Source organism: Sardina pilchardus, chromosome 14, assembly GCF_963854185.1.
Source record: "Sardina pilchardus chromosome 14, fSarPil1.1, whole genome shotgun sequence".
NCBI classification, from domain to species: domain Eukaryota; kingdom Metazoa; phylum Chordata; class Actinopteri; order Clupeiformes; family Clupeidae; genus Sardina; species Sardina pilchardus.
Genome location: NC_085007.1, coordinates 12,523,051 through 12,550,733, shown reverse-complemented (window position 1 = coordinate 12,550,733; position 27,683 = coordinate 12,523,051). Strand labels below are relative to the sequence as shown.

General features: G+C 42.9%; 1 protein-coding gene and 1 long non-coding RNA gene across 2 annotated transcripts in view; one reads left to right on the top strand and one right to left on the bottom strand.

Annotated features, from left to right (window-relative positions):
• Nucleotides 1–27,683, top strand: part of LOC134100458 (uncharacterized) — a 77,147-nt gene that overhangs the window by 27,964 nt on the left and 21,500 nt on the right. The window lies entirely within an intron of this gene.
• Nucleotides 176–16,901, bottom strand: LOC134100457 (myosin heavy chain, fast skeletal muscle-like). The gene is made up of 40 exons (XM_062553653.1): nt 16,853–16,901; nt 16,441–16,482; nt 15,602–15,817; nt 15,356–15,499; nt 15,119–15,275; nt 15,008–15,035; nt 14,745–14,868; nt 14,561–14,659; nt 14,155–14,218; nt 13,962–14,060; nt 9,138–9,241; nt 8,925–9,063; nt 8,384–8,502; nt 8,078–8,227; nt 7,805–7,975; nt 7,416–7,716; nt 7,235–7,305; nt 7,066–7,153; nt 6,864–6,981; nt 6,644–6,767; nt 6,400–6,536; nt 5,855–6,110; nt 5,506–5,748; nt 5,241–5,417; nt 5,017–5,162; nt 4,811–4,901; nt 4,343–4,732; nt 3,999–4,244; nt 3,712–3,908; nt 3,419–3,602; nt 3,166–3,331; nt 2,938–3,062; nt 2,540–2,848; nt 1,516–1,719; nt 1,290–1,415; nt 1,012–1,182; nt 793–897; nt 626–721; nt 372–503; nt 176–282 (listed from the first exon to the last, which is right to left on the bottom strand). Exons 3-40 carry the CDS (start codon nt 15,803–15,805, stop codon nt 262–264), a joined length of 5,826 nt encoding a protein of 1,941 aa, XP_062409637.1. The 5' UTR covers nt 15,806–15,817; nt 16,441–16,482; nt 16,853–16,901; the 3' UTR covers nt 176–261.

Here is a 27,683-nt window from a genome sequence, read left to right as displayed (position 1 = left end):
GGTGTATGTTGTGTGTGGTGTCTTAAGCTGCTGGGACCTTGAATTTCCCCTTGGGGATCAATAAAGTATCTATCTATCTATCTATCTATCTACTGTATCTATCTATCTATCTATGTTGCAAATTCTGATAACAATTAATTCTGATTCTGATTAAAAAACAATGTACTCATATATTCTGCAGAGACTTTTATTATGTAGGAGTGACTGACAGGGCACAGTAATCAGAATATTAATCCAAATCGTCAGAAGACTTCACAGGATTTACTCTGCAGCCTCCTTGCCCTAAGAAAAAGAAATAGAGGAAGGAAATTAAATTGAGTATGAACATATGATGGCTTATGATAAATTGAGATATGGTAAATTAGATTTACCTTCCCAGAATCACGGCTCTTTGCTCTCATCTTGTTGACCTGGGATTCAGCAATATCAGCACGCTCCTCAGCCTCCTCTAGCTCATGCTGAACCTTCCTGAACTTGGACAGGTGGGAGTTGGCTTGCTCCTCCTAATAATGCGCAAATATGTTTAATGAGTACAGAGGCTTTAGATCTAAAGCAAACCTATATTTTTTTTGTAATATGCCAGGCAAAACATCTGGCCATATAGGCAATATAAGAGACCGCTTACAGCTTCCTCAGCCTGCCTCTTGTAGGCTTTGACCTTCAGCTGCAACTTGTCAACCAGGTCCTGCAGTCTGTTGACATTCTTCTTGTCCTCCTCAGTCTGAAAAGAAAATCAATCAATGTACTCCACAAGTTAAATGTATTTCAATAGTAGTTAAAGAATGTGTGTACCTGGTAGGTGAGTTCCTTCACCCTCCTCTCGTATTTACGGACTCCCTTGACAGCATCAACACCACGTCGTTGTTCATTCTCAACCTCACCCTCCAGCTCGCGAACCTTCACATCAGCAACATTTTCATTCATTCACAAACAAAGAATGAAATTTAGAAATGTTATTCACTAAATTCTGTGCAACAACAATTTTCATCTGACCCAAGTTTAGCCACTCACCCTTGACTCCAGTTTCTGGAGTTGTTTTTTGCCACCCTTCATGGCCAGATTCTCAGCCTCATCCAGGCGGTGCTGCAGATCCTTCACAGTGACCTCCAGGTTCTTCTTCATCCTCTCCAGATGAGAACTGGTGTCCTGCTCCTTCTTCAGCTCCTCTGCCATCATGGCAGCCTGAATGGTAGAATGTTTGTTTAAGAATATGTTCCCATACTAACTTCCTTTATGTTCACATATTTGATACATTAGAGATTAATTAAGAGACAAATATCACTGCTTACATCAGTGATGGCTTTCTTGGCCTTATCCTCAGCATTTCTAGCCTCCTGGACGATGTCATCAACCTCACTTTGGACTTGAACCAAGTCAGACTCGAGCTTCTTCTTGGTGTTAATCAGACTTGTGTTCTATAATTAAGGAATAATTTGTTGAATGTTAAATGCTGAACAATCTTTTGAAAGTACAATGGAAAGGATTATTTTATGTGAGATTAAAATATATCTCCACCTGAGAGTGCAGGAGGCCAACACGCTCACTGGCATCAACCAGCTCCTGTTCAGCCACTTTGCGGCCTCTCTCTGTCTGCTCCAGTGCAACTCTGAGCTCCTCAATCTCAGCCACCATCAGGGTGTTTCTGCGCTCCACCATGGCAACCTGCTCCTTCATGTCTTCCTGTCCTCTTACAGCATCATCAAGGTGCAGTTGGGCATCCTAATAGAAGTACATGGAATGACAAGAGATATGCTACACAGTTTGGATTTCTTGTAGTATCAATTGAATACTAATGGCGATTAGAATAGATCCCATAGTACCTTTACACTATATTATTCTCTAAAGGCCTAAACACACCAACCCGACGGGCCGACTGTTGGCAGAAAAGCAGTCGGACCATCAGTCAGGCTCTCGTCTCCCCTGGTCGGTCAAAAAAAGTGCCACTGCACACACCGAAGCGACGCCGACGCCGATTGTACGTTATGCGCATGCACAAATTGTGATACATTACCCATAACTGCAGGCTTCAGAGTCAGCTGAGTAGATATCATGCAGGATTTGCGGAACTAGTTTTCGAACTTTTCTGATTAAGCAATAAGAAAATATAAATATAATTATGATTAAATTAAATATTAAATATAAGTGTGTATTATTTTATTGCCATTGCTCGTGTGTGATGCCAACAAAACACTCACTTGGTAAACGAAAAGTGAATGGGAAATAGCGTAAAATAACACACGTTCAGAAACCTAGGTCGAAACTTCGAAACTTACATTGCTGAACGTAGGGCTAATGGTTAGTTTAAATGAAGTCCTCTGCTACCTAGATGTTTCGAAGGGTTAGGACTCAACCAATCAGATTGGTAGTTGAGGCCGACGGCCACTGGCCAACTCTACATGTCAAGTCAGCCAAAACTGGCCAAAATTAACCCCGACGCCCATGACGACTGGCGACAGCACAGGACACATCAGACAGACTCGAGTCCCCAACCGCCCCCGACGGCCAATTATCGGGTTGGTGTGTTTAAGCCTTAACTGACCTTGAGTTGACCCTGCACATTTCTTAGTTGTTTCGTGGACTCAGCAGCTTGGCGGTTAGAATGGCTCAGCTGAATCTCCATCTCATTGAGGTCTCCCTCCATCTTCTTCTTGATTCTCAGGGCATCATTCCTGCTCCTGACCTCAGAGTCCAGAGTACTCTGCATGGAGTCGGTAATCCTCAGGGCATTCCTCTTGATCTGCTCCATCTCCTCATCTTTCTCTGCGAGCTTCCGGTCAACCTCACCCTTGATCTGGTTCAGTTCAAGTTGGACACGAAGAATCTTGGACTCCTCATGCTCAAGAGTTCCCTATACAAAGAAAATAATGAATTTAAAATATAAAACATCATCACCATTTTAGGTTTTCATTGTGTAGCAAAGCTCGTCTCAATTTCTACCTCCGCCTCCTCCAGGGCTGTCTGGATTTCAGACTTTTCAGTTTCTACAGTCTTCTTGGCCTTCTCCAGCTCATGGATGCTCTTTCCAGTCTCACCAAGCTGCTCAGTCAGGTCGGAGATCTCCTCTGCAAATATGCATATTGCAGGATATTACAGTAAACAATTTTATCTGGATTTTTAAACAAACATTTTTGAATGGGATATGGATTTTGGGCTGATTCGACTCACGTTGCAAATTCTTGTTCTCCCTCTTCAAGGTCTCCAGGTGGTCAAGAGACTCCTCATAGGAGTTCTTCATCTTGAACAGCTCAGTGCTGAGAGAGCGAGCCTCTTTCTGAGCACCCTCCAACTCTGCCTGACCCTCCTCGTACTTCTGCTTCCATTCTGCCAGGACCTTTTAGACACAGTTTTTGTTGTGAGGCTTATACTTCCTAAGCTTTTACCTACATTCCACATGTGAATAATGTTGTGGAGATAATACCTTATCAAAGTTTCTTTGCTTCTTGTCAAGGTTAGCAGCTAGACCATTGGCTCTCTCCACATCAATCATGAGGTCCTCAACCTCACCCTGGAGTCTCTGCTTGGTCTTATCCAGAGAGGCACATTTGGAGTTAACAGCCTCAATTTGCTCCTCAGCCTCCTGCAGACGCTGAGCAAGCTTTTTTCTGAAAATAGCAACAGATTGATGTCAGAGGTACATAATGGGGTTTTCCTCAAGAAAATGATAATGAAAATCAACATCAAAATTGACTTGTTAGCATCTTTAGCACATACTTGGACTCCTCAAGCTCCTCAGTGCGCTGGATGGCATCAGTTTCATACTTGGTCCTCCACTGAGCAACCTCGCTGTTGGCCTTGGACATGCCACGCTGCAGTTCAGCCTTTGCTTCCTGCTCTTCCTCAAACTGCTCCCTCAGGAGGTCGCAGTCATGGCGTGCAGACTGAACAGCATGGGCCAGGGCATTCTTGGCCTATTTGTTAACAAGTGAGGGTGTTAAAGCCTTTCACATAATGTGATCTATGTAATCCAATTTCTTCTTTTCATGCATAGGTGACCGTACCTTTATTTCTTCTTCTATCAGTCTCTTCAGCTCCTCAATTTGCTGAGTGAAGGCCTGCTTGCTCCTGGTCAGCTGAGACACAAGAGCATCTTTCTCCTCAACCTGGCGGCCAAGCTCACCATTTTCAGTCTGAAGTCTTGCTCTCTGAGCACTGAGGTCATTGACCTGACGGGCACCCTCATCACTCTTGGACTTGGTTTCACTGAGCTGGTCCTCTAGGGTGCGGCACATCTTCTCCAGATTTCCCTGTTTATGAAAATGTCCATTCGTAGTAAAAATGTAATCAAATCATTGTATAATTTGGTTTGTTTAAAAGATAACATGAGGGTTAACATTTTACCAACCTTAGCTTTAGCAACAGCCTCCATGTTACTGGCGAGATCATCAATTTCCATCTTGTATTCACTCTTCTCTTTCTCAAGCTTCTGCTTGACACGCTGGAGGTTGTCGATCTGCTCTCCCAGCTCTGCTACGCTGTCAGCCTGCTTCTTACGGAGAGCTGCTGCAGTGGCTTCATGCTGCAGGGTGGACTCCTCAAGGTCACGACGCAACTTCTGGAACTCAGCCTCACGCTTCTTGTTCATCTCAATTTGAGCAGCAGTGGCACCACCAGCCTCCTCAAGCCTTTCACTGATCTCCTCAAGTTCCCTGGAGAGATCAGCTCTCTGCTTCTCAACCTTGGCACGAGCTGCACGCTCAGCCTCAATCTCTTCCTCCAGTTCCTCAATACGGGCCTATTGATTAAAAGAATATTGCTAAAACAGAAAATTGCAAAAAAGCTCAGATTTTGATTTGCTAGAGAATAATTAAACCTGAAGCTCCTTGATCTTCTTCTGGAGCTGAGCACCCAATGATTGTTCGTCCTCAATCTTGCTAAGAAGTTGGCTTGTTTCAAACTCCTTCCTGTGCCACAGTAAAGTAAAATAATTGACAGTGAATGCTTACAAAAGTGTATAGTCGTATTCTGATTAATATTCCTTTTGCATAAATAGTGTTGCTCAGTGGAACCCAGCATTACTTCTTTATCTTCTCATCAGACTGCTGCTTGTCGTTCTCCAGATCCATGATGTTCTCCTGGGCCAGCTTCAGATCACCCTCAAGCTTTCTCTTGGCTCTCTCAAGGTCCATACGGAGCTTCTTTTCTTGCTCCAGGGAACCCTCAAGCTGCCAATTTGAAGTTTGAGGTGAGATCGTGGGATATGATATAATACAATGTAGAACTCCTGTTTATTAAGAACTTACATCGTCCACTTGCTGTTCAAGCTTAGTCTTGGATTTGGTCAGAGTGTTGACTTTGTCTTCCTCTGCTTGAAGATCATCAAGTGACTGCTGGTGGGCCTCTTGGAGGGCTTTCTTCTCCTTTGTTAGCTTAGCGATGGACTCATCCTGAGAGGCCATCTCTTCAGTTAGGTTCTTGACCTGCACATAGATAGTTTTGTATCAGTAAACAGTGTAACTTAGACATTTATTTCCGACACACTAGTATCTGTCCTTTAGACATCCAAACCTTGTTCTCAGTGGCATGTTTCTCCTTCTCCACTTTGGCCAAAGTCAGCTCCAGATCATCAATATCCTTTTTGAGCTCAGAGCACTCATCCTCCAGTTTCCTCTTCTTGGCAGTCAGCTCAGCATTGATTTCCTCTTCATCCTCCAGTCTCTCAGTTGTCTCTTTGACTTTGGCCTCGAGTTGGATCTTGCTTTTGATAAGACCCTCACACCTTTCCTCAGCATCATTGAGACCCTCACTTCCCTATTGTAAATATAAGATAAAAGCACTGGATTTGTATTGAAAACACAATGCTGAGACTGGGTTGTGGTATGATTGTGAATATTGAAATGGTACAATATACACTTACAGATGCCACTTGCAGCGCCAGGTCATTCCTCTCTTGCACCAGAGCCACCATCTTCTCCTCCAGCTCCTTCTTCCTGGCCTCTACCTTTGCAAAGTCCACCTTGATTTTCTCATAGCCCTCCTTCAGGTTGGCCAGCTCCTTTTCAGTTTCAGCACTCTTCAGCAAAGGCTTGATCTTGTAGTAAACCTTCATCCATGGCCAAGTCTTGACATTCATGAATGAGCGGATATTGTACTGGACGGTGTAGATAGCCTCCCTACACAAGAGAGGTGGTGAAATGTATCTTTAAACCTTCTATATACTATGGGTAGTAAGTGTAATAAGACTATACAAGTTATACTATTCATATCATATCAATCTTTCAGACTTCTGTAACAATTCCTTGTAGTTCTACACAAAAAAGGTGGTGAAACGTATCTTAAACCTTCTATGTAGGACTATGATTACATGAAATGGGTAGCAAGTGTAATAGGAATATACATGTTATACCATTCATAACTGATCAATCTTTCATACTTCTGAGTCTTTAAAAAAAGAGAAAGTACCTCCTTTCCATCATCTTCACAAACTCCCTCCTCATCAGGTATGCACGGCAGAGAGCCTGAGTCATTGTGACCAGGGAAGACAGTTTCTCATCTCGAAGCTCCTCAAGGGTACCCAGCAGACCAGCTTTGAAGAACACCTGAGAAATAAAGGACAATTTATAAGCATACATTTCACACAGAAAAAACCTTAGCTCTTGTTTGTACTCATGGTAAGCAGATAAGAAATAGAATGAAATCTCTCTACCTTTGTGTGTCCAAACTTGTACTGGGTGTGATCAACATCAATGGATCCCAAGAGCTTCTCAGAAGCCTTCTTGTTATCAATGAATTGACCCTCAGGGATCACACTGGCATTCAGCACTTTGTATCTAGACAGAATAAATACAGGTGCATACAGTAAATGTTATTACTTTTCTCCAGTAGTATTGAACATGTGTAATACATTATTGGCTTTCTCAGTTCACCTCTGTTTGAAGTCAGCATATAGGATTCTGCTTGGGAAACCCTTTCTGCAGATTCTGATACCCTCAAGTACACCATTGCACCTGAGCTGGTGGATGACCAGAAAGTTCTGCATAAGACCTGTTAAAATAGAGAGGTGTGTATTTTCAAGGAAAATATCAGGTTTAGAACTATATATTGTATAATTTCAGCCAAGCTCTCTACCTGGTTTCTTAATTTCATTTGGAATCAGACAACGCACAAAGTGGGGATGGGTGCTCCTCAAGTTGGTCATCAGTTTGCCCAAGTTCTCCTGTAGAGATAAGAATGAGGTGCAATCATACACTCAACTCTCCTAAAGATGTTTCATGTGTGTTATTGATGTAATGCATACCCTGAACTGTGATGACACAGTCTGCATGGAGCCACCCTTCTTCTTACCACCCTTCTTAGCGCCACCAGTCTCTGTTGACATACAGACAAGTGAAAAATTCCACAGTTGAGTTAAATGCACAGAAAGTTTATAGACTGGATATTCCTATATTAGCTTTTATACTTTATATAGCTTTTGTTACCCTCAACGACAGGTGGGTACAAGACAGGCAGGAGTTTCACTCCCGACTTCTGGTACAGCTGAATAACAGAATCGTTCAGTGGATCCTTGTTCTTGTCCAGCCATCCAGTGACATTGTAGTCCACAGTGCCGGCATAGTGCACCAGAGAGAAGTGGGCCTCAGCACAGCCTTTTTTGGGCTTGGGCTTCTCAAAGGCCCTATTCTTGCCAAGATGCTGGTCATACAGCTTGTTCTTGAAAGTGGTGTCAGAGGCCTTGGGGAACATGCACTCCTCTTCAAGGATGGCAAAGACTCCCATTGGCTGTTGGAAAATGAGGCTAGTTTTAAAAGTAGGAATTATAAAACGACACAAATCTAGTGCTTGACTCATTTGATTCATTGAAACTGACCTTCTCAATGAGTTCAATGCAAGCAGCCAAGTCCATGCCAAAGTCAATGAACTCCCATTCAATGCCCTCTTTCTTGTACTCCTCTTGCTCCAGAACGAACATGTGGTGGTTGAAGAACTGTTGCAGTTTCTCATTGGTGAAGTTGATGCACAGCTGCTCCATGCTGTTGTACTATGTAGGAGAAATGTCATACATAATTGGAGAATATTACAACATGAGTCACTAGAAATAAATAGTTGGTGAACAACTATTGAATTGGTGAATAACACTCACATCGAAAATCTCAAAGCCAGCAATATCCAGCACACCGATAAAGAACTGGCTTGGCTGTTTAGTGTCCAACATCTGGTTGATACGGATGACCATCCACAAGAACATCCTCTCATAGATGGACTTGGACAAGGCCGAAACTGAGTTATTGACCTGAAACAGAATATTCAAACAACGGTCATGCTATATTCAAACCTAAAACTAAAATGCTTCTATGATAAAAACAGGTAATTTCACTATCAGCAATTCTGTCCAAACTCTGCCAAGTGGTTTGTGATCTTGTGAAGCTCTTAGTGACTAGAATAATACCTGTGGCACAGTCTGACCCTTGGTGACAAACTCATTTCCAACTTTCACTCTTGGGTAGCACAAAGCTTTCAGCATGTCAGCGGAGTTCAGGCCCAGAAGGTAAGCGACTTTGTCAGCATCTAAAAAAAGTACCAAAGTGTAGCATTTTGACATTTGTAGCAACCAATTTCATACTCCATACTCCAAACAAATTCGGGACAACTTATTAAACAAGTTTGTTCACCTAAATCTCCTCTCCCTAAATCAGAACATTTGTCTTAGATAGACAAGTCTCACAAAAATAAAGGTATCAGAGTGACCATTGTTTTGTAAATGTTTGTCTTTAAATGAAGATAAATAGTCTCTTAATATGAATATACATGAATATCCATGTTGATATAATCATATGGCGGTATTTCATTTTTGGGCATGGTGTACAGTAGCAGTGACAATGGTTCTGCTTGAGAATCAGTCAAAAAAGAATGAGTGAATGGATAAATAAATAAGAGTAGAGTACCCTTTAGTTATTACTAGAAGTGACTGGTCCATTAGTGTAACTTACCCTCAGTGCCATCAGGCTCAGCCTGCTCCTCACGCTGCTTTTGCTTGAATTTCATGTTGCCATGATGTAGCACAGCACCAGTCAGCTTGTAAATGGTCACTTTCTCCTCTCCGCTGAAACCCAGGATATCAATGGCATCCTGAAATGATTTTTGATTATTTTGGAGCTTTTTCAAGAAATCAAAGGGGGGAAATACTTATGTGGAAGACTTACATCTGTGGCATCCAGTTCCTCTTTGTCATCAATGCTGGCCACAGTAATCTGACCCTGACTGCACATTGGGAAGTCATAGGGGTTGGTTGTGATGAGGGACATTTCTGTAGGGGTCAAATTATATTATTGTAGATTATGTTGATGGTTGACCTGGCAACCATCCCCAAATCCTATGTGCAGGAGATGACGTTAAGGGGTCTACGGGAATTGTGGGTAGAAGGTTTCCAGTCAGGAAGAGCTACGGGTGTGTTTGAATAAAGTTACCTCGCTTCTACTACTATTGTCAAGTGCATGATTCAACACATCTACATGGTGTCAGAAGACAGCCTGTATTCAAAATGACGCAAGGACTTCGCCGAATTGACCCCCTCATCTTCAACGAAAACATTGCCGACAACTGGGTGAAGTTTAAACGTGAGTGGCACATATATTGCAACGCCGGTTTGTCAGCGGCGAGTGAGAAAGTGAAAGCATACACATTCCTCAACCTCGCTGGTCCCGATGCTCAAGATAAATACGACACCTTCACTTTTGAGAGAGAGGAAGATGCGGAAAACTCCGAAATACTGGTAAATAAATTTGAAGAGATTTGCCTGCCCGTAAAGAATGTTATCATGGACAGACACGCATTCAATACAACGAATCAAAGGCCACACGAGACTATTCAGTCATACGTAGCCTCGTTAAAAACGCTCGCGAAGAAGTGTGAATTTGGCACGTTGCATGATGAACTGATTAGAGATCGGTTAGTATGTGGCGTTCAAAATGACAGCATGCGTGCACAGTTATTAAAAGAGAAGAAACTGACTTTAGACTCAGCCATTGAATTGTGCATGTTACATGAGCAATCAGAGAAAGGCAACAAAGAACTAAAACAAGGGGCCAGCAGTAAAGAACCACAGAAGGAAGAAGTGTGTGCAGTACAACAAAACCCCTGCACTAACTGCAGTGGGCGACACACATCTGACCGCAGCAGCTGCCCAGCCTTCAACAAGCGCTGCAATGCTTGTGGCAAATGGAATCACTTTGCGAAATGTTGCAGATCAGGCAAACCACGCACCTCCTATAGATCAGGACCAGGACCACCACAATCAAGTGGATCACCTGCTCATCGCAGGGCGGAACACATGCACAAAATTAGTGCGCTCGAGACACAGTTTGCACATGAGCCAACTGATTTATTCTACTGTGAAAGTGTGGAGACATCAGCTGAGAGAGATGAAATATTCACTGTCTTGTCAACATCTCACACTGCCAAGCAACTGAGAGTGAAGATTGACACAGGAGCCCGGTGTAATGTATTATCCAAAGTTACTCTCCTAGACATTGACCAAAATGCCCACATTGACAATAGCCATATAGTTAATCTCGTAGCTTATGGTGGTGAGGTCATCAGAACCATGGGCATCACTAATGTGAACTTCACGTGTGGGACACTGCAGTTCCATGTTGTAGACAGCAATGTGAAGCCTTTATTGGGTCTCATTGATAGCGTCAGGCTAGGCTTTGTGCATCTCGGACCCAATGTGCACACTCTCCAACAGGAGGCCCGAGAGCTCACAGAATATAAAGATCTGTTTGATTGTGCCACTGTTGGCAAACTACCTGTGGTGTATCACATGCGCTTGGATAACTCTGTGCACCCCACAATATGTGCCACCAGACGGGTGCCGTTAGCCATGAAAGACAAAATTATCGACGAGCTCAACAGAATGAATAAGTTAGGAGTCATAAAGCCTGTTCAGGAGCCCACTGAGTGGGTGTCTGCAATGGTGGCCGCATGCAAGAAGGATGGTAGCATAAGACTGTGCATTGACCCTGTCCATCTCAACAGAGCTCTCCTCCGGCCACACCATCCAATGAAAACTGTAGACCAGGTGATTGCTGACATGCCAGGGGCCAAAGTGTTCAGCATCCTCGACGCAAAGTGTGGCTTCTGGCAAGTACCACTTAGTGAGGAGTCATCAAAGCTGACCACCTTTATGACCCCAGTGGGTCGCTATGCCTTCCTCCGCATGCCCTATGGAATATCCACGGGCAGTGAGGTCTTCCAGAGGTGCATGGAGCAACTTTTTGAAGGGCTACCTTGTGCAATTGTGGTCGATGACATCTTGGTCTGGGGCCGCACTAGGGAAGAGCATGATGTGCGCCTCCGCCAGGTAATGGACAGAATACGAGCAATCAACCTCAAACTAAACCCTGACAAGTGCCGCTTCCGAGTGTCAGCGGTCTCATACGTAGGTCACCTGCTCACTGACCAAGGCATCAAACCGGACCCTGCCAAGACTGCTGCAGTGCGCCTGATGGCTCCCCCAGAGGACAAACATGGCATCCAAAGATTTCTGGGCATGACGAATTACCTTTCCAAGTTTATACCGGGCTACAGTGAAGTCACGGCGCCCTTACGTCAACTCTTGCTTCAGGATGTGGACTGGAATTGGCAAGAACACCACACTGCGGCTTTCACTAAGCTTAAGGAACTCCTTTCCAGCCCTCCTGTGCTCCAGTACTTTGATGTCCACCTCCCAGTCGTACTGTCTGCTGACGCTTCTCAGCATGGCCTGGGTGCCGTCTGTCTACAGAATGGCGGGCCAGTGGCGTTCGCCTCCAGGGCCCTCACAGAGACTGAGTCCCGCTACGCACAAATTGAGAAGGAACTACTTGCCCTTGTCTATGCCTGTCAGAAATTCCATGACTACATATATGGCCGGCCTGTGACTGTTGAGACTGATCATCAGCCTCTCATCACTATCTTGCGAAAACCGTTACACCTAGCATCTGCACGTCTTCAAAGGATGATGCTTAAACTACAGCGCTACAATCTCAATGTCATCTATAAAAAAGGGAAAGAGCTGTACGTTGCAGATGCACTCTCCCGTGCATTCCTGCCCTCCACTGACCAGGCCGAAATGGATGAGGAATATGATGTCATGACAGTGGAGGTACTCTCATCAAAGAGAATTGAGGAGCTCAGACGCGAGACATTGGCAGACCCTCTGTGCAGGCGTTTATTAGATGTCATTACAACTGGCTGGCCTGACTCATCAAAGGCATTGTCACATGACTTGAGGCAGTTCTATCCCATGAGAGACGAACTCACAGCTCACAACAACCTGCTGCTCCGTGGTCAGCGTTTCATCATTCCCCATTCACTGCAACACTATTACGTCAAACAGCTGCATCAAGGTCACCCGGGCCTTGAGGCGACAAAGCGTAGGGCCAGAGAAACCATGTTTTGGCCCAGTGTCTACCAGGACATTGAAAATGAAGTCTCTAGGTGTGCCCCATGCAATGCCCTTCGACCACATCAAACAAAAGAGCCCCTACAGCTGCACGACATACCTGACCTGCCATGGGCTCTCACGGCAGCAGATATCTTCGAATGGGGCGGGAGAGAACATCTTGTGCTGGTTGACTCGTACTCTGGCTGGTACGAAATAGACCAGCTCCCCAACACAACCAGTGCAACCATCATAACCAGATTGAAACGCCACTTTGCTACCCATGGAGCACCTCAGCAACTTATGACTGATAATGCCACAACATTCACAAGTAAGGAGTTCCAAGAATTTGCCAGCGCATGGGACTTCGGCCATGTCACCAGCAGTCCCCACTACCCCCAGTCAAATGGGTTGGCTGAGAGGGCTGTGCGCTCAGCCAAACACCTGCTCGAGAAATGCACACGTGATAGCACAGACGTTTATGCAGCACTGCTCAACCTACGGAACACCCCAAGAGATGGGCTGCCGTCACCAGCGCAGCGGCTGCTTTCCAGACGCACCAAGACACTCATCCCCATGACCAAGGCCATGTATGTGCCCAAGGTGGAGACACAGATACACACAGCCCTATCTCATGCTAGACAGAAGGGAAAGGCATACTATGACAAGTCAGCACGACCACTCGTGCCATTGCAAGCAGGACAAACGGTAAGAATGCAGACTACCAGGGGATATGACAGGCTAGGAACAGTGCTAGGGAGAGCACAACAGCCCAACAGTTATCAAGTCCAGGCTGGAGATGGCACGTATGTGAGAAACAGACGCCACCTGCTACAGACACCTGAGACCTACATCCATCCCACGACAGATGAGGCACCACCGTCTACTGCTTCCGAACCGACACCAGAACCCCAGCCTGATATCATCCAGCCGGCGGCGGCACAGCCACAAGAATCTGTCATCACCCGTTCAGGGAGATGGTCAAAGCCCAATTCTCTTTACAAAGACTACACTACATAGGCCTAAACATGGACTGTTTTTTTTTCCCCCTACCACACATGAGTTTTATTGATATTTCTTGGTTATAGGCTGTACCCCTCCGAGCGGCCTGCGGTTCCTTTTGGTTGTTCTAAAAAAAAAAAAAAAAAAAAAAAAAAAAAAAAAGGTAGTGAAGATGTCAGCCAATGTAAATGTGAATGTTCTACCTCTATTGAGGCTGTACGTTGTATGCTTATGCACTGCCATGCATCCTGCTTATAGTAGATATGACCTGTTAAAAGTATAAGGAGTTAGCTATTCTAACCATAGTTATGAAGTAGATTCTTTTGACTGTTCTCTGTCTTTAAGAAGGGGGATGTAGATTATGTTGATGGTTGACCTGGCAACCATCCCCAAATCCTATGTGCAGGAGATGACGTTAAGGGGTCTACGGGAATTGTGGGTAGAAGGTTTCCAGTCAGGAAGAGCTACGGGTGTGTTTGAATAAAGTTACCTCGCTTCTACTACTATTGTCAAGTGCATGATTCAACACATCTACAATTATGAATTCAGAATGACATACATGTATTGATTTTTGAATGTTGGTTGAAAATATTAACCTTACCTATGAGCTCAGGCTTGTGGTTAGTCATCATCTGGTAGAAGATGTGGTAGCCTCTCTCATCAGGAAGCTGGAATGTCACTCTAGACTTCTCCAGTAGATCTTGTTAAGCAGGAAAGGATGCATTTTCATTTGACACATTTAAGGCAATAATTAAATATTTCTTTAAACAGATGAATTATTTCATTATACTTACAAGTCTCGATATCAGCCCTAGCCAGTTTCCCAGATGTGCCAAAGTGAATTCTGATGAATTTACCCTGTTTGAGATTACATTTTGAAATGACATGTATTTGTTTAGCTGAAGCTGTTAACCAATGCAGGTTACAAGTTACAAATGAGGAAACTATTAAAGTATTAAAGAAATATCAAAATATTCAGTAATAGACCTAAGAGTAAAAATGAATACTGCCTTTACTGATACAAAAAGGAAAATATGATAGTGTAGAGCAGAAAGTAGAAAACCAGAGAATGGTTAAAAAAAAATATTAGATATAAAATAAAGTTTTAGTGTGTTTTGTTAAAAGAAAAGCTCTAAGATGTTCATTCTGTCTAAAAACAACAAAATAGAGGTAGGCGTTTTGACAAGAGACTAAACTTACGAAACGTGAAGAGTTGTCATTCCTCACAGTCTTAGCATTACCATAAGACTCCAGCAGTGGGTTGGCAGCAATAATCTGGTCTTCAAGAGAGCCCTGCAAGTCCATAGATATATTGTTATTGAAGTTCATGTCTGGTGCTATATGATAATTAGCCTATAAATATGCAAGGGGCCCCTGCCTTTATTTTTCCAGCACTGGCTGGTGGAGCATCTGCTGCTGCTCCCTTCTTCCCACCAGACACTGCAATTGTTGCAAAGTACTGGATGACACGCTTGGTGTTTACAGTCTTGCCAGCACCAGATTCTCCGCTGTATTGAACAGAAGATATTGCAATATTTGTAATTTACAATTACAAAGTGTACCAGAAGAGTATACTGTATAAGCTATGCAAAGTTTAGCCCTTTATTAAAACCTGTAAAAAGTTATAAGGGATACTTTGACACGTACGTGATCAGGACAGACTGATTCTCCCTGTCTGTGGGGCAAAATAGAGATGTACATGAATGGATCAAATAGGTAATGTATTTTTCAGTGTTGGCTTTAAAATTGAAAGCATACCTTGGAGCATGAACTGATATGCGTTGTCAGAGACAGAGAAGATGTGGGGTGGGGCCTCTACGCGCTTCTTGCCTCTGTAGGCATTCACCACTTCTGCGTCGTATACTGGGAGCCACTTGTAGGGGTTCACAGTGACACAGAAAAGTCCAGAGTAGGTCTAGAATGAAGGAAAGATTAGTTGTTAGTTTTTCAAATGTTTTTTTATTTTCTTAATTTGGTCAAAAGTGCAATGCTTACGTAGATCATCCATGCTGCATAACGCTCTTTGAGGTTATACAGGACAGAGGCTTCATTGAGGTGGGTCATCATGGCCATGTCCTCAATTTTGTCGAACTTGGGAGGATTCATGGGGAAGACTTCATCTTCCTTCACTGTCCTTTCCTAAAACCAATGTAAAAAACAGCTTTAAGAGATGTATGCTAAAACTTAATATGAAAATTACATTTTATCACCAGAGTAATTATAACATCCTCTCTTAAGTACCTCCTTGGTTTCAAGCACTTCAACAGTGGCTTTGCCACCGTCCTTCTTTTTGATTGTACCCTTGACGTACAAGTCCTCTTTGTCACAGACATAGCAAGCACTCTTTGCATCAAAGGGCTTGGTTTGGGCCTCAATTCTCTCCTTCTCAGGCTTACGAAGGTAGATGGCAGCAGAGCCAAAGACGGCCATTTCACCGTCACCCATGATTGCTGGTTACTGCATTGATCATAAACATGAAGAGCAGACAGTTTCAACATAAAACACTTTAAACAATCAGACTTGCACAGCATAGTTGTTTGCCAGGCCTCCATATGGAGCTTATCAATGTACATTGGGTGCTCAGACTGTATAGTTTATTCAAAAGCAAAATACAACACAGTCGTATGATATCTATAATAATGGAACCAATTTACTCTAAAATTAGTAACATTAGTAAATCTAATCCCATACTAATACACATTGAATATTCACAAATATCCAAAGCATACCATACAAACTACTAAAGTGATTGAAGTGACCCAGTTGAAGGTTTTTTAGATATCACTGAATAATGGTGGAGGGTAGGGATGTTTAAATATAAGCTTCCATTCTCAAGATTTTTGTCAACATTACAATCCTAACTAGGCACAGTAGATAGCTGATGGTGTAGGCATATTGGACAGAATCTGCTGCAAAGATTGAATATTTCTTGACAAATAAGATTTTGGATGGAGCTACACCTTTGTCAACGTTCATAACAATAATCAGTAATTGCCTTCCGAGACATTTAGTTTACTAGAAGGCAAGTAAGGTTGTTTTAATTGTTTAGCTGTTCAGACAAATCAGATGTAGTGCCCTACCTTTTTCTCCCAAGACCAGATGAATTTTTCTCAGTTGAGTATCTAAAAATGGTAAGACATACAAAGTCAAGTATTTTAGTATAGAAACTAGAAAAGCACTTCGAGAGTGCAGACCTTCGCCAAGCGAAAAACATAATCGTCTCCTGGATCCAGACGGTGATATGGATCACTCCCAAAATGTGATAGTTTCTTCCTTGGGTCATTTTAGAGACCTTTCCTGAAAATGTTATCAAAATCCATCCATAACTTTTTCAGTTATCTTGCAAACAAACAAACAAACAAGCAAACAAGCAAATAAACAGACAGACAGACAGACAGACAAACCCCGATGAAAACATAACCTCGTTGGCGTAAGTAATTAAAGTAGATGAAGAGATGCAGTCTGCCATGACACAATCTCTACAGGACCCACCTCCTGTCTGCCTGTCTGTGAAAGCACGGGATAGCTTACTGTGCACTGGAACCCCCTGGCCTCTCTTGCAGTCCTCTAGGTCCTTATATTGGCTGTATTCTGTCAACTAAGCAGAGCTCTAATAAGGCAAGATGTCTTTGATTGATGTGTTAGGATCTATTTAAACATCACCTCAACACATAACAGTAAAATAGGTGGCTTACTCAAAGTGAGGGCCATAAGTGGTGCAATTTTTTTCAATCAATTTGCAAAAAGATTTTGTGTGTATTTTAACCAATTCATTTTTAATTTTAGGATTTGAAAAGTTATTTGATATCTGGAGATGCTCACTGTGGTAAAATGGGAAATGAATGTTATGGGAACATTGAGCAATGTGTCCATAAAAATGTATCTCTGGTATGGAACAGTTGGTGTATCATTTCATAGTAGCGTGATACAAGTGCAATTGTTATCCTATATCCTAATTAAAGGGTAATGCCCCAAAAGGCCTGCTCCATAAGTCTGTTCATCTATGCCTTTATGCTTTTTATGGCCAAGGTGTGGTTTGTACTAAATGTTGTTTCCCTTTAATGTGTAAGCTCCCTGAAATAAATGTGTAATTAATATGTCCTTCAGGCATGAATGTGCTGTACTCTATTTATGCCATCCAAGCATTCATGCGAACACATGGCATGTGTCTTGTGTCAAGTGTTTTGGCCCTGGTAGAACTAGTGAATTTTAGGGCAGTTTTCCAAAAGTGAAGTGCAGAGTTGTGTTATGACTGGTGCTCAGTGACATTTTGTCAGGAACTTGATATAGGAAAAAAATGTACTTATAACTCGGAGTGTGCGGCATCTCTCTCTCTCTTCAGGTGAACATAGAGCACATGGGAAAAGCAAAAAAAAAGTAGATAGTCACCAGGGAGGCAGAAAGCCACTCAGACTGGTCCAGATCCTGACACATTTCTTGCACTCTGTCGAGATAGACATGGTAAATAAATTGACACTTAAATGTAGGTATCACAACTCATAAGAAGCAATAATTTCTTCTGTATACTGTACTTCCATAACCTTGTGACACTTTATACATTGTTAACCTGTACTGCTAACTATACTGGCCTAGGGTGTTTTGACTGGTGGCTCTCCAAATATGTGTAACCAGCCTTCAGCATCATAGTTGAAACACCATGCTGTCATATTTATTATAAGACTATGTATTATGTTCAGTGTAGTTTGAAGGCACCACCGATCAGTCAAATTTTAGGGCAGTATTCCAAAAGTGAAATGCAGAGCTTTTTTATGACTGGTGTTCAGTGACATTTTGTCAGGAACTTGATATAGGACCCAAGCGCAAGACTCAGTACCACAGACAGACAGATTTATTAACTCCAAACTACACACTACAGACTTACAAACCAACATGCGCAAACAAAGAGACCTACTGACAAAGGACAGAGGAACAGGGGGGTTCAAATACACAGACTAATTATGTTGTTGTATAGTTGTTGTCAAAGTTTTTTTTATTATTATTATTCTTTTTTCCCGTCATCGATCCTGAATTTTTCGTCAACGATTCCCGGGACACCGTAACACCGGAGCACATGAAACTTGGTGGGCATGTAGCCCCTGTAGACTTCTATGGAAAAAAATCGTTTCGGCCCCAGGGGTCACTCCACCCCCGCCCGAAGCCCAAAAATGACAGTTTTTCTCCACACAACTACCTGAACCGTGGCGCCGAGGATGACAAAATGTTTATGGTATGTTGGTCTCAAGAGCTTGCATCAACTTAGCTTATAACCAGTCATTTGTGATTTGCACCCCCACGGTAAAAATTGAAAATGCAATGTAATATTGCTTTAATTGCCCATATCTTCAGATGAGATGTTATGAACTGCACCAAATTCCATGTGTATGATTAACCTGACACCCTCATTCATGGGGGGCTACACAATAAATGGATTTATGTGTACATTCAGGACTGTATACCCATCGGCCAGTAGATGGACCACCATAGCTGAGAAGTGAGTGTGTGTGTGATGTACTATAGCCTGTGTGTGTGTGTGTGTGTGTGTGTGTGTGTGTGTGTGTGTGTGTGTGTGTGTGTGTGTGTGTGTGTGTGCGTGGGTGGGTGGGTGGTTGTGTGTGTGGGTGGGTGGGTGCATTTCTGTGTGCCCTTGTGTGTGTTTGCATGTGTGTATATGTGTGAATGTGCATGTTCTGTGTGTATTCTGTGTGTGTTCTCTTTCTTCCTATCTCTCTCTGTCTGTGTGTGTTCTGTGTTATCTGTGTGTATTCTGTGTGTGTTCTCTCTTTCTCTCTCTCTCTCTGTTGGTGTATCTGTGTGTGTGCCTGTGTATGCCTGTGTGTGTGTGTGTGTGTGTGTGGGTATGTGCGTGTGTGTGAGTGTGTGCCTGTGTGTGTGTGTGTGTGTGTGTGTGTGTGTGTGTGTGTGTGTGTGTGTGTGTGTGTGTGTGTGTGCACGCGTGCGCATGTGTGTATGTGTGTGTGTGTGTGTGTGTGAGATCTGATATTGGAGTGACAGTGACGGCAGAGAACACAGTGAACATATACACATAGAGACACATAAAACACACACACAAGCAGACACACACACACACACACACACTCATAGACAGAGAAGCACTCATACACATAAGCAAGCGCACACATGCACACACTCATTTACATACATAAAAGTTGCAGTAGGGGATGGAGTAGGCGATGGAAACGAAAGCATGATTGATATTTGTGGAGAGAATGTGCAGGACTGAGCGGCGGTCATATTGTGTATCGCTTTGCGGTACATCTAGTTAAAGAGACCCATGCAACTTTTTCATAGTCCTAAAATCGCTCAGAAATCGTTGTTTTGCTTGACTGACCAGTTTTATCGAAAACGGTAATATTTCCTCTCGCCCCCGGTGTCCCTATTGCAGCGGTGGCCAACCCGCGGCTCGCGAGCCACATGCGGCTCTTTGCCTCCTCTCGTGCGGCTCGCGGCTGCTCAACTGATGTTCTCACTTCTCCTCGTACTTAAACTTTTTATTTTTGAAATAGCCTTTCTTTCTGGTAAATAAAAATTATTTTCAGAATTTGATAGTAGCCTATTGCCAAAAGTAAGTATTAGTAGATAACAATAATAAATTTACCGTCATGATATGGATAGGAATTTGCCAAAAAGAAGCAGATGTGTTTATTCTCAGCCAGGTTTAATGCTATTGTTGCAATCAGGAATACCCTGAAGCTAATCGTAAGTAGAAGGAACACGTGCCATTGAAAAGGAGGTTGATATCGTTTTGTAGCATAACCCCTCTGGTTAATATGTCAAAGTAATCAAAACAAAAGCACTCCGAGATCGCAAACCTCTGCCTCGCGCATCCTGCTTAACATCTCGCGCCTCCGCTTAATCTTGCTTAACAGACAAACCCCATTGAAAGCATAACCTCATTTGCGGAGGTGATATGTTTCTAGCCTACACATTAGTTTGGTACTTGGTATGCCACTGATTCATAAAGAACATTTCCTACATACTTTTGCAAGTAGGCTACAAGGTAATGGCTATAGACGTCAGTCACTCGTTTTCTTTTTGTTTATTTTCTTTTTAAAAGTTAACTGCACTTGACGGTCACATTGCATTATCAGTTGTTGGAGCATTGCTCATGGTAATAAGTCATTCAGTGAGGGGGAATTTGATGAGTGTCTGATCTTTGTTGCTTGCTACTGATCATTTTTCAATGATCATTGAGCATCTGCCAAGTGTCTTACTTTAAATGAAAAACAAAGGAGCTATAACTGTAGGCCTAATGTTGTGCTGTTGTAGTATGGACACCTTTTTTGTTGTGCGGCTCTTTTGAGTTTTGTGGATTTTTTTTTGGCTCTTCATGCTAGACTGGTTGGCCACCCCTGCCCTATTGCAACCTTGCAGTTTCTGCAGGAGACGATCACCCCTTGTTTACATCTGGAAGTCTGAGACGCGTAAGGAACAAGAAGAACCACGCTTGCAATTTATATATATATGTCTAGCCTATACAGTATATGTATAAATATACACGCTAAAGCTGTCGGGGAAGCTCTGCAGAGAAATATGCAAGCATAAAACGAGCGAAAAACGAAACCGAAACCAGAGATGAAATTGCCAATCCTGCATAGTTCCTCTTTAACAGAATAACAGAGGACTGGACGAAACCAACAAGACTATAATGGGGAACACGTGGGAGAAGAAAATGGAGGGAAACTAACAAGACAGGAAGTGCAGACCATATAAGGAAAAGGGCAGAGACAAGGACAGACGACAGACAGGTGAACACAGAGCACATGGGAAAAGCAAAAAAAAAAAAACGATATACAAAATAGTCACCAGGGAGGCAGAAAGCCACTCATACTGGTCCAGATCCTGACACATTTCTTGTACTCTGTCTAGATACTGTCTAGATATGTTAAATAAATTGACACTTAAATGTAGGTATCACAAGTCATAAGAAGCAATAATTTCTTCTGTATACTGTACTTCCATAACCTTGTGACACTTTATAAATTGTTAACCTTTACTACTAACCATATTGGCTTAGGCCTATTAGGGTGTTTTGACTGGTGGCTCTCCAAATATGTGTAACCACTAACCAGCCTTCAGCTCCATAGTTGAAACACCATGTTGTCATATTTATTATAAGACTATGTATTATGTTCAGTGTAGTTTGAAGGCACCACTGATCAGTCAAATGTGTTATAAGTAAAAAAATACGTACTGACAAGACCCCAATGTGAAGCAAAGTGAAACATTTAGAAGCATCTGCTAACTTAATCGCTCCTTATTTGCTGACTTTCAATTGCAATATCCGAGCCAGTTACTCATGGAACTAGATGCACCGCATAGCGGTACACATTACTACACAATATGACCACCGCTCAGTTCTGCACATTCTCTCACCAAAAAAAAATACGCTTGTCAACTTTCCTGTATCTCCGATTTGTACAATATCTGTTGTATTAATATTTGTGTGTGCATGTGTGAGTTTGCTTGTATAAAACTGTGTGTGTGTCTGTGTGTGTGAATGTGCATGTGTGTGTGTGTGTGTTCATGTGTGGAATCTGTGGATGTGTGTTTATCTGTGTGTGTGAATCTGTTGATGTGTGTGTGCGTACTTAGTTACTTTGTAAACTAAGCCCCCTGCCGCCTCAACATGAAAATGGAAACCGGTTTTGCCAACTCACTTTACTGTAAATGCAATGTACTGTTATCCCTGTTCTTCTTAAAATTGGGGGCCAAGCAGCGAAGCTACGAAAGGGTGTCACGATTTCGATTTTAAATCGAAATTACATCTCAATCTCGAACTTCGAACTCAAAAGTAGAATCGACGATGCAGCCACACCCCCAATGTCACGTCCAGCATGTATGCCCAAGACACAAAACCACACACGTGTTTAGCTGCAGCATCAACACTCCTCTAATTTTAGGCTGAAGGTAGTTAAAAAATGCACATCAACTGACCGAAATTAAAGAGAAACTATGCAGGATTGGCGATTTCATATCCGGTTTCGGTTTCGTTTTTCATTTTCGGTCGTTTCATGCTTGCATATTTCTCTGCAGAGCTTCCCCGACAGCTTTAGCGTTTATACATATATAGGCTATATATAAATATATAAATTACAAGCGTGGTTCTTCTTGTTCCTTACGCATCTCAGCCTTCCAGATGTAAACAAGGAGCGATCGCCTCCTGAACAAACTGCAAGGTTGCAATAGCGGATAGGGACACTGGGGGCGGGAGGAAATGTTACTGTTTTCGATAGAACCGGTCAGTCAAGCAAAACAACGATTTCTAAGCGATTTTATGAAAAAGTTGCATAGGGTCTCTTTAAATAGAAGGCCCTCTTGTTACTCTGAAATCACGGGTGTGGAAGTATTTTTGCGTTTATTCACGTCAGTTAGCCTAGCACCAATTTCGCCTTCTCAACTAGCAAGTAAAAAGATGATCTAGTTAGCCTACAGTCCAAAATGACTTTAAGGCTTAAAATGCACATTGATAAGTACTTATTCCATGAACACTAACCTTGTGCCTCTTCAGAGTGTGCACAAACATTCAAGTTATCATTTTGTGTTGCTTAATTTCACTATGCTCATTGCTCACATGTCTATGTTTAATGTTTCTTTTGTTTACAACCTCACGTTTGGAACGGTTTCAAAATAAAAGCCCCCCGAAACAGAATAGGAAAAGGGCAAAAATAAATGAATAAATAAATAGTAATGACATACGGAATGCATTAATAAAAAAGATCGAAAATCGAACCGAATCGTGGCTTTACAATTGAAAATTAAATTGAATCAAAGATTTGGAAAATCATGACACCCCTAGAAGGCACTCATTGTGTTTGTTAGCTTTCTTCTTATTACACTTCCGCCATGGGAGTCAATGGCAGCCCATAGAACCGACTGGTAAAAAGTTGTTACATTTGGCACACTGAATAGGGACAGTCCCATGATTCATGTCACCAAATTTTATGTCGGCACCTCGAACCCTCTAGCGCAACAAAACTTCACACAGAGCATCCTCAGACTATGCCTCACCAACGTATTGCTTTTTGTCTTCAGAAGTATTACCGTTCGCCCATAACAGCCAATCGAAATTTGTGGCGAAGTTGCCAAACAGGAAGTGGGCTCATATTTCAGCAACCCTTCCACGCATCAAAACCAAACTTGGTACTCGTGACCCCATCAGGAGGACACTCAAGAAAATTGAGGTGAAATGCAAGTTGGCTTGGAACTTAGGATGTGTTAGCCATGAAACTTGCTCTGATGGCTTACGGCCATATCTCTTATTGCAGCATTGAGCTAACAGCGTCAAGTTGCCGTGGTTACTCCTGCCTACTGCTTGGCCCCCTCATTGCTGCTTGCAGCTATATTTATTATTATTATTCTTCCGACCAAAATCAACGATCAGAGGCTCTAGAACCACTGAACCGTTTGACGTCATTCAAACACTCCTACAAAGGTCTTGTAATGTATCTTTCAAATGTGTAAACTTTATACTTTTTGAGATATTTACGATAAAAGAGTTAAAAAAATCCCATAGAGTTAACGTTGAGACGCTTTGGCGGCAAAGATACGTCAGTTACGTCAGTGCTCATTAAGCTGTAATATGCTCCGCTTAACCCTTTCTGGCTGTAACACTAGTGACTAAGAAGTAATCTAACGTTGAAACCATGCCACAGAACTTTATTGTCTTGTCTCCTACAGTAGCCTACTCCTATCTTGATTTGCTTATCGTTACAATAACCGGTTAGCTCTAGGTGATGTTATCAATCGTTAAAGACAATCAAACCTAACGTCAACGTAGGCTTAGCACTATATTTAGCTAACGACAATAAAACTTAACGTTATTAGCTCCCGACTAATGTTGAGGGCCGGTTGCATCAACAGGGCTTACGCCGGGTCTAGCCACGCAGTCTTAAAGGGATAGTTCGGGTTTTAAGACACAAAGTTATATGGGTTCCCTGTCAGCAACGTTGTGCATCAGCACTGACTTACCCCCCGACAGCATCCTGTGAGCCGAGATCCAGCCAAAATCGTACAATGTAAGCCAGCCTTAAATCGTTTAGTGTAAGGTGCCAATCTTAGCGGTTTTAAGTCCGTCGGAGTCAGTCTTTATCTAGTTTTGCCGTTACGACAATATCAAACATGTTTGATATTATTGGAAGTCTTTTCAGTCGTGGCTCATGCAAATAGTGACGTGAACATTAAAAACCAATAGTGACCTCACTCCAACACGAAACAGGAAGGGGCAAAATAGGCGACAGCTGTAGCTTATATTATTATTTGTTACTTCATTTCTTATAAATTATTAGTCTTATTCTACGTGGCAGAACAACTCTATATCTGATAGGGATGTCACACATGAAACAATGCTGCAGAAACGCGAAAAAATGACTTGAGTAAATGATATGAGTAGGCTATCATATGAGTTCCTTTGAAGTCTAAAGACTGGTCTTAAAGGGATATTCCGCCATTTTTGGAAATACGCTCATTTTCCACCTCCCCTCGAGCAAAACAATCGATATTTACCTTGTTCCCGTTCATCCAGCCATTCTGTGAGTCTGGCGATACAACTTTTAGCTTCAGCCTAGCATAGATCATTGAATCGGATTAGACCATTAGCTTCTCGCCTGCTAGCTTCATGTTTAAAAGTGACTAAGATTTCTGGTAATTTTCCCATTTAAAACGTGTCTCCTCTCAAGTTAGAAAGTGCAATAAGACCAACTGAAAATGAAACCTGGCGTTTTTCTAGGCTGATTTGACATGGAACTACACTCTCATCTGGCGTAATAATCAAGGCAACTTGCAAACGTACCATAGGCGCAGTGATATCTTATGCAGCATCTGAAAATAGTCCCCATAGACAACAAGCAATAGTAGTGCCAGTAGCTGCAAGTTGCCTTGATTATTACGCCAGATGAGAGTGTAGTTCCATGTCAAATCAGCCTAGAAAAACGCCAGGTTTCATTTTCAGTTGGTCTTATTGCACTTTCTAACTTGAGAGGAGACACGTTTTAAATGGGAAAATTACCAGAAATCTTAGTCACTTTTAAACATGAAGCTAGCAGGCGAGAAGCTAATGGTCTAATCCGATTCAATGATCTATGCTAGGCTGAAGCTAAAAGTTGTATCGCCAGACTCACAGAATGGCTGGATGAACGGGAACAAGGTAAATATCGATTGTTTTGCCCGAGGGAAGGTGGAAAATGAGCGTATTTCCAAAAATGGCGGAATATCCCTTTAACAAAGACCAATTTAAGTTAGGACCAGACTTAGTAAAGACCAGTTGGTGCAACCGGCCCCAGTTGATGATGACGTGTAGCCTAGTGCACGATGGAAATAATTTGAAGGAATCTAGTAGCAGTCTTGTAAATAGTGACCCACACAGTCTTTGCAAAATCCTAATCTGAGACTGGCCTGTGACTAGACTGTGACTAGAAACTCAATGAATTGTCTTTAGATGTGAGAGGGTCTGAGACTGCAGTCTTTAAAAAATATTTTCCAAATCTTTGCCAAGTTTGTCAATGTAAGGTAGGCTTTAAGTGAAGTCCAACCTGATAGACATGCCAGTTGCACCATTTAGGTTTAATCCTTATGAGGTCCTTCCAAACCTGGAGAGGTGCAAACACAAGAACCAGGCGAGGCATGGTGCAGGCGGAAGTGAGGAGTAGGGAGGAGGAGAAGCGAGTAGCCAAAGCGGTGAAGCAAGGTTCCCAGGGGGCCTGGACAAAATGGGATTTGCCCAGGCGCAAAGTCACATGGAGGGATCTGTGGCGCCTGGAGCCCTATCGCATCTCCTTCCTCTTGCGGTCTGTTTATGACACCCTCCCCTCCCCAGTACATCTGCACATATAGGGGCTAAGAGAGGATCCGCTTTGTAAGCTGTGCAGTCAGAGGGGGACCTTGGCCCATATACTGTCTGGGTGCAAAACATCCTTAACCCAGGGGCGGTATAGGTGGCGCTACGACAAAGCACTCCTCTCATTGGCTGACACCATTGAGCGGGAGAGGGTCAAGAAGAGACCAGCCCACACAACCGCACAGAGAGCCATCACCTTCCTTAAGAAAGGAGCTAGGCCCGTGCAGACCACCAAAAGGAAAAGACCCAGCCTTCTTCATGTCACAAGCTCCTGGGAGATGAGGGTGGATCTTGGGAGGAGGCTACAGTGGGGTGGTGAAAACAACCCTCTGACCAGACATAGTGCTGTGGTCAACCAGGGATCAGAAGATAACCCTGGTTGAACTGACTGTGCCATGGGAGGAGGGTTGTGAGGTGGCCCATGAAAATATTTTAGCACCAGACAGCATGCCTAGCGTCTGGTCCACAGATGGGAGGATAAACTCCCTGCACACCGCTTCGTTGAGGGGAGAGAGGTCTACGCAGATCCGTATTTCGTCGTACTTAGATTTCTTTGGCGCGACCACCATGCCAGAGCACCACTCTGTTGGCTGCTCGATCCAGCTGATGACTCCTAGCTGCTCCATGCGCTGGAGTTCCTGCTTTATTTTTCCCATCAAGTGGCAGTCTGCTGTCTTAGCTGGGCACTGGAATTTGGCATGTGACATTTAGGGCATGACTTTTGCTCTGCTCCTGATAGTGCCTCGTGCTTGTCTTTGTACTGTTTAGCTGGCTGTCTTTTATTTTTCCATGCTTGCTGTTTTGCTTTCTTAGTGTGCTGTGCACTGCATCCACTAGTTTCAGTAGGCTAGCAGCATCTCCTCTCAAATCGGTTTGTTGCCGTTTAATATCCGCTGCTTGTCTGACCATATTAATGGCTTTTGCCAGATCCAACCTGCTCTCCATCTGCATTTTCTGTGAAATGTCTCTAATGCCTACTACGATCCTGTCTCTAAACAAGTCATCGCTCAGGAGCGCCGATGTCCATTTCCACGGAGTGGTACACTTATCGTACCGTAAGTTTAATTCCACCAATGACTGTTACAGTATATATCGGCCTTTTTTCCGTATACTGTATCGGTCATGGTGACTTTATAGTTTTTTTTTGTAGCGTACTTTCATCTAATCGTTTGCTAGGAAGTATCGTGAATAACTTTGCTGAGCTAGGCTAAATACTCAGAGGAGTGAGTTTGTAATGGTTGAGTAGCAGGTTTCACTGTCTGTTGTTGGAACAGCTGTGCCATGCTGATTATATTGTAGGCTAGCCCTGATATAGTCCCCGTGTTGAACGGCTCTCTCTGTTTCCCCGGCCTGTGCGCGTGTTTGTGTCTCCCTCCTATCATGAGTGTGTGCAGCCAATTAATAAAATCAAAATTGTTGCATTACCATTTCGCTGCTGCAGTAACAGTCGTGGACTGACTTTATTGCATT

Excerpts from the sequence above, each read along its gene's own strand:
- LOC134100457 (XM_062553653.1), bottom strand. The coding sequence starts at position 15,805 with ATGGGTGACGGTGAAATGGCCGTCTTTGGCTCTGCTGCCATCTACCTT. Across the intron at positions 6,982-7,065 it reads AAATGAAATTAAGAAACCAG|GTCTTATGCAGAACTTTCTG; the intron begins GTAGAGAGCTTG and ends CTATTTTAACAG. Across the intron at positions 1,416-1,515 it reads TTGGCCTCCTGCACTCTCAG|AACACAAGTCTGATTAACAC; the intron begins GTGGAGATATAT and ends CCTTAATTATAG.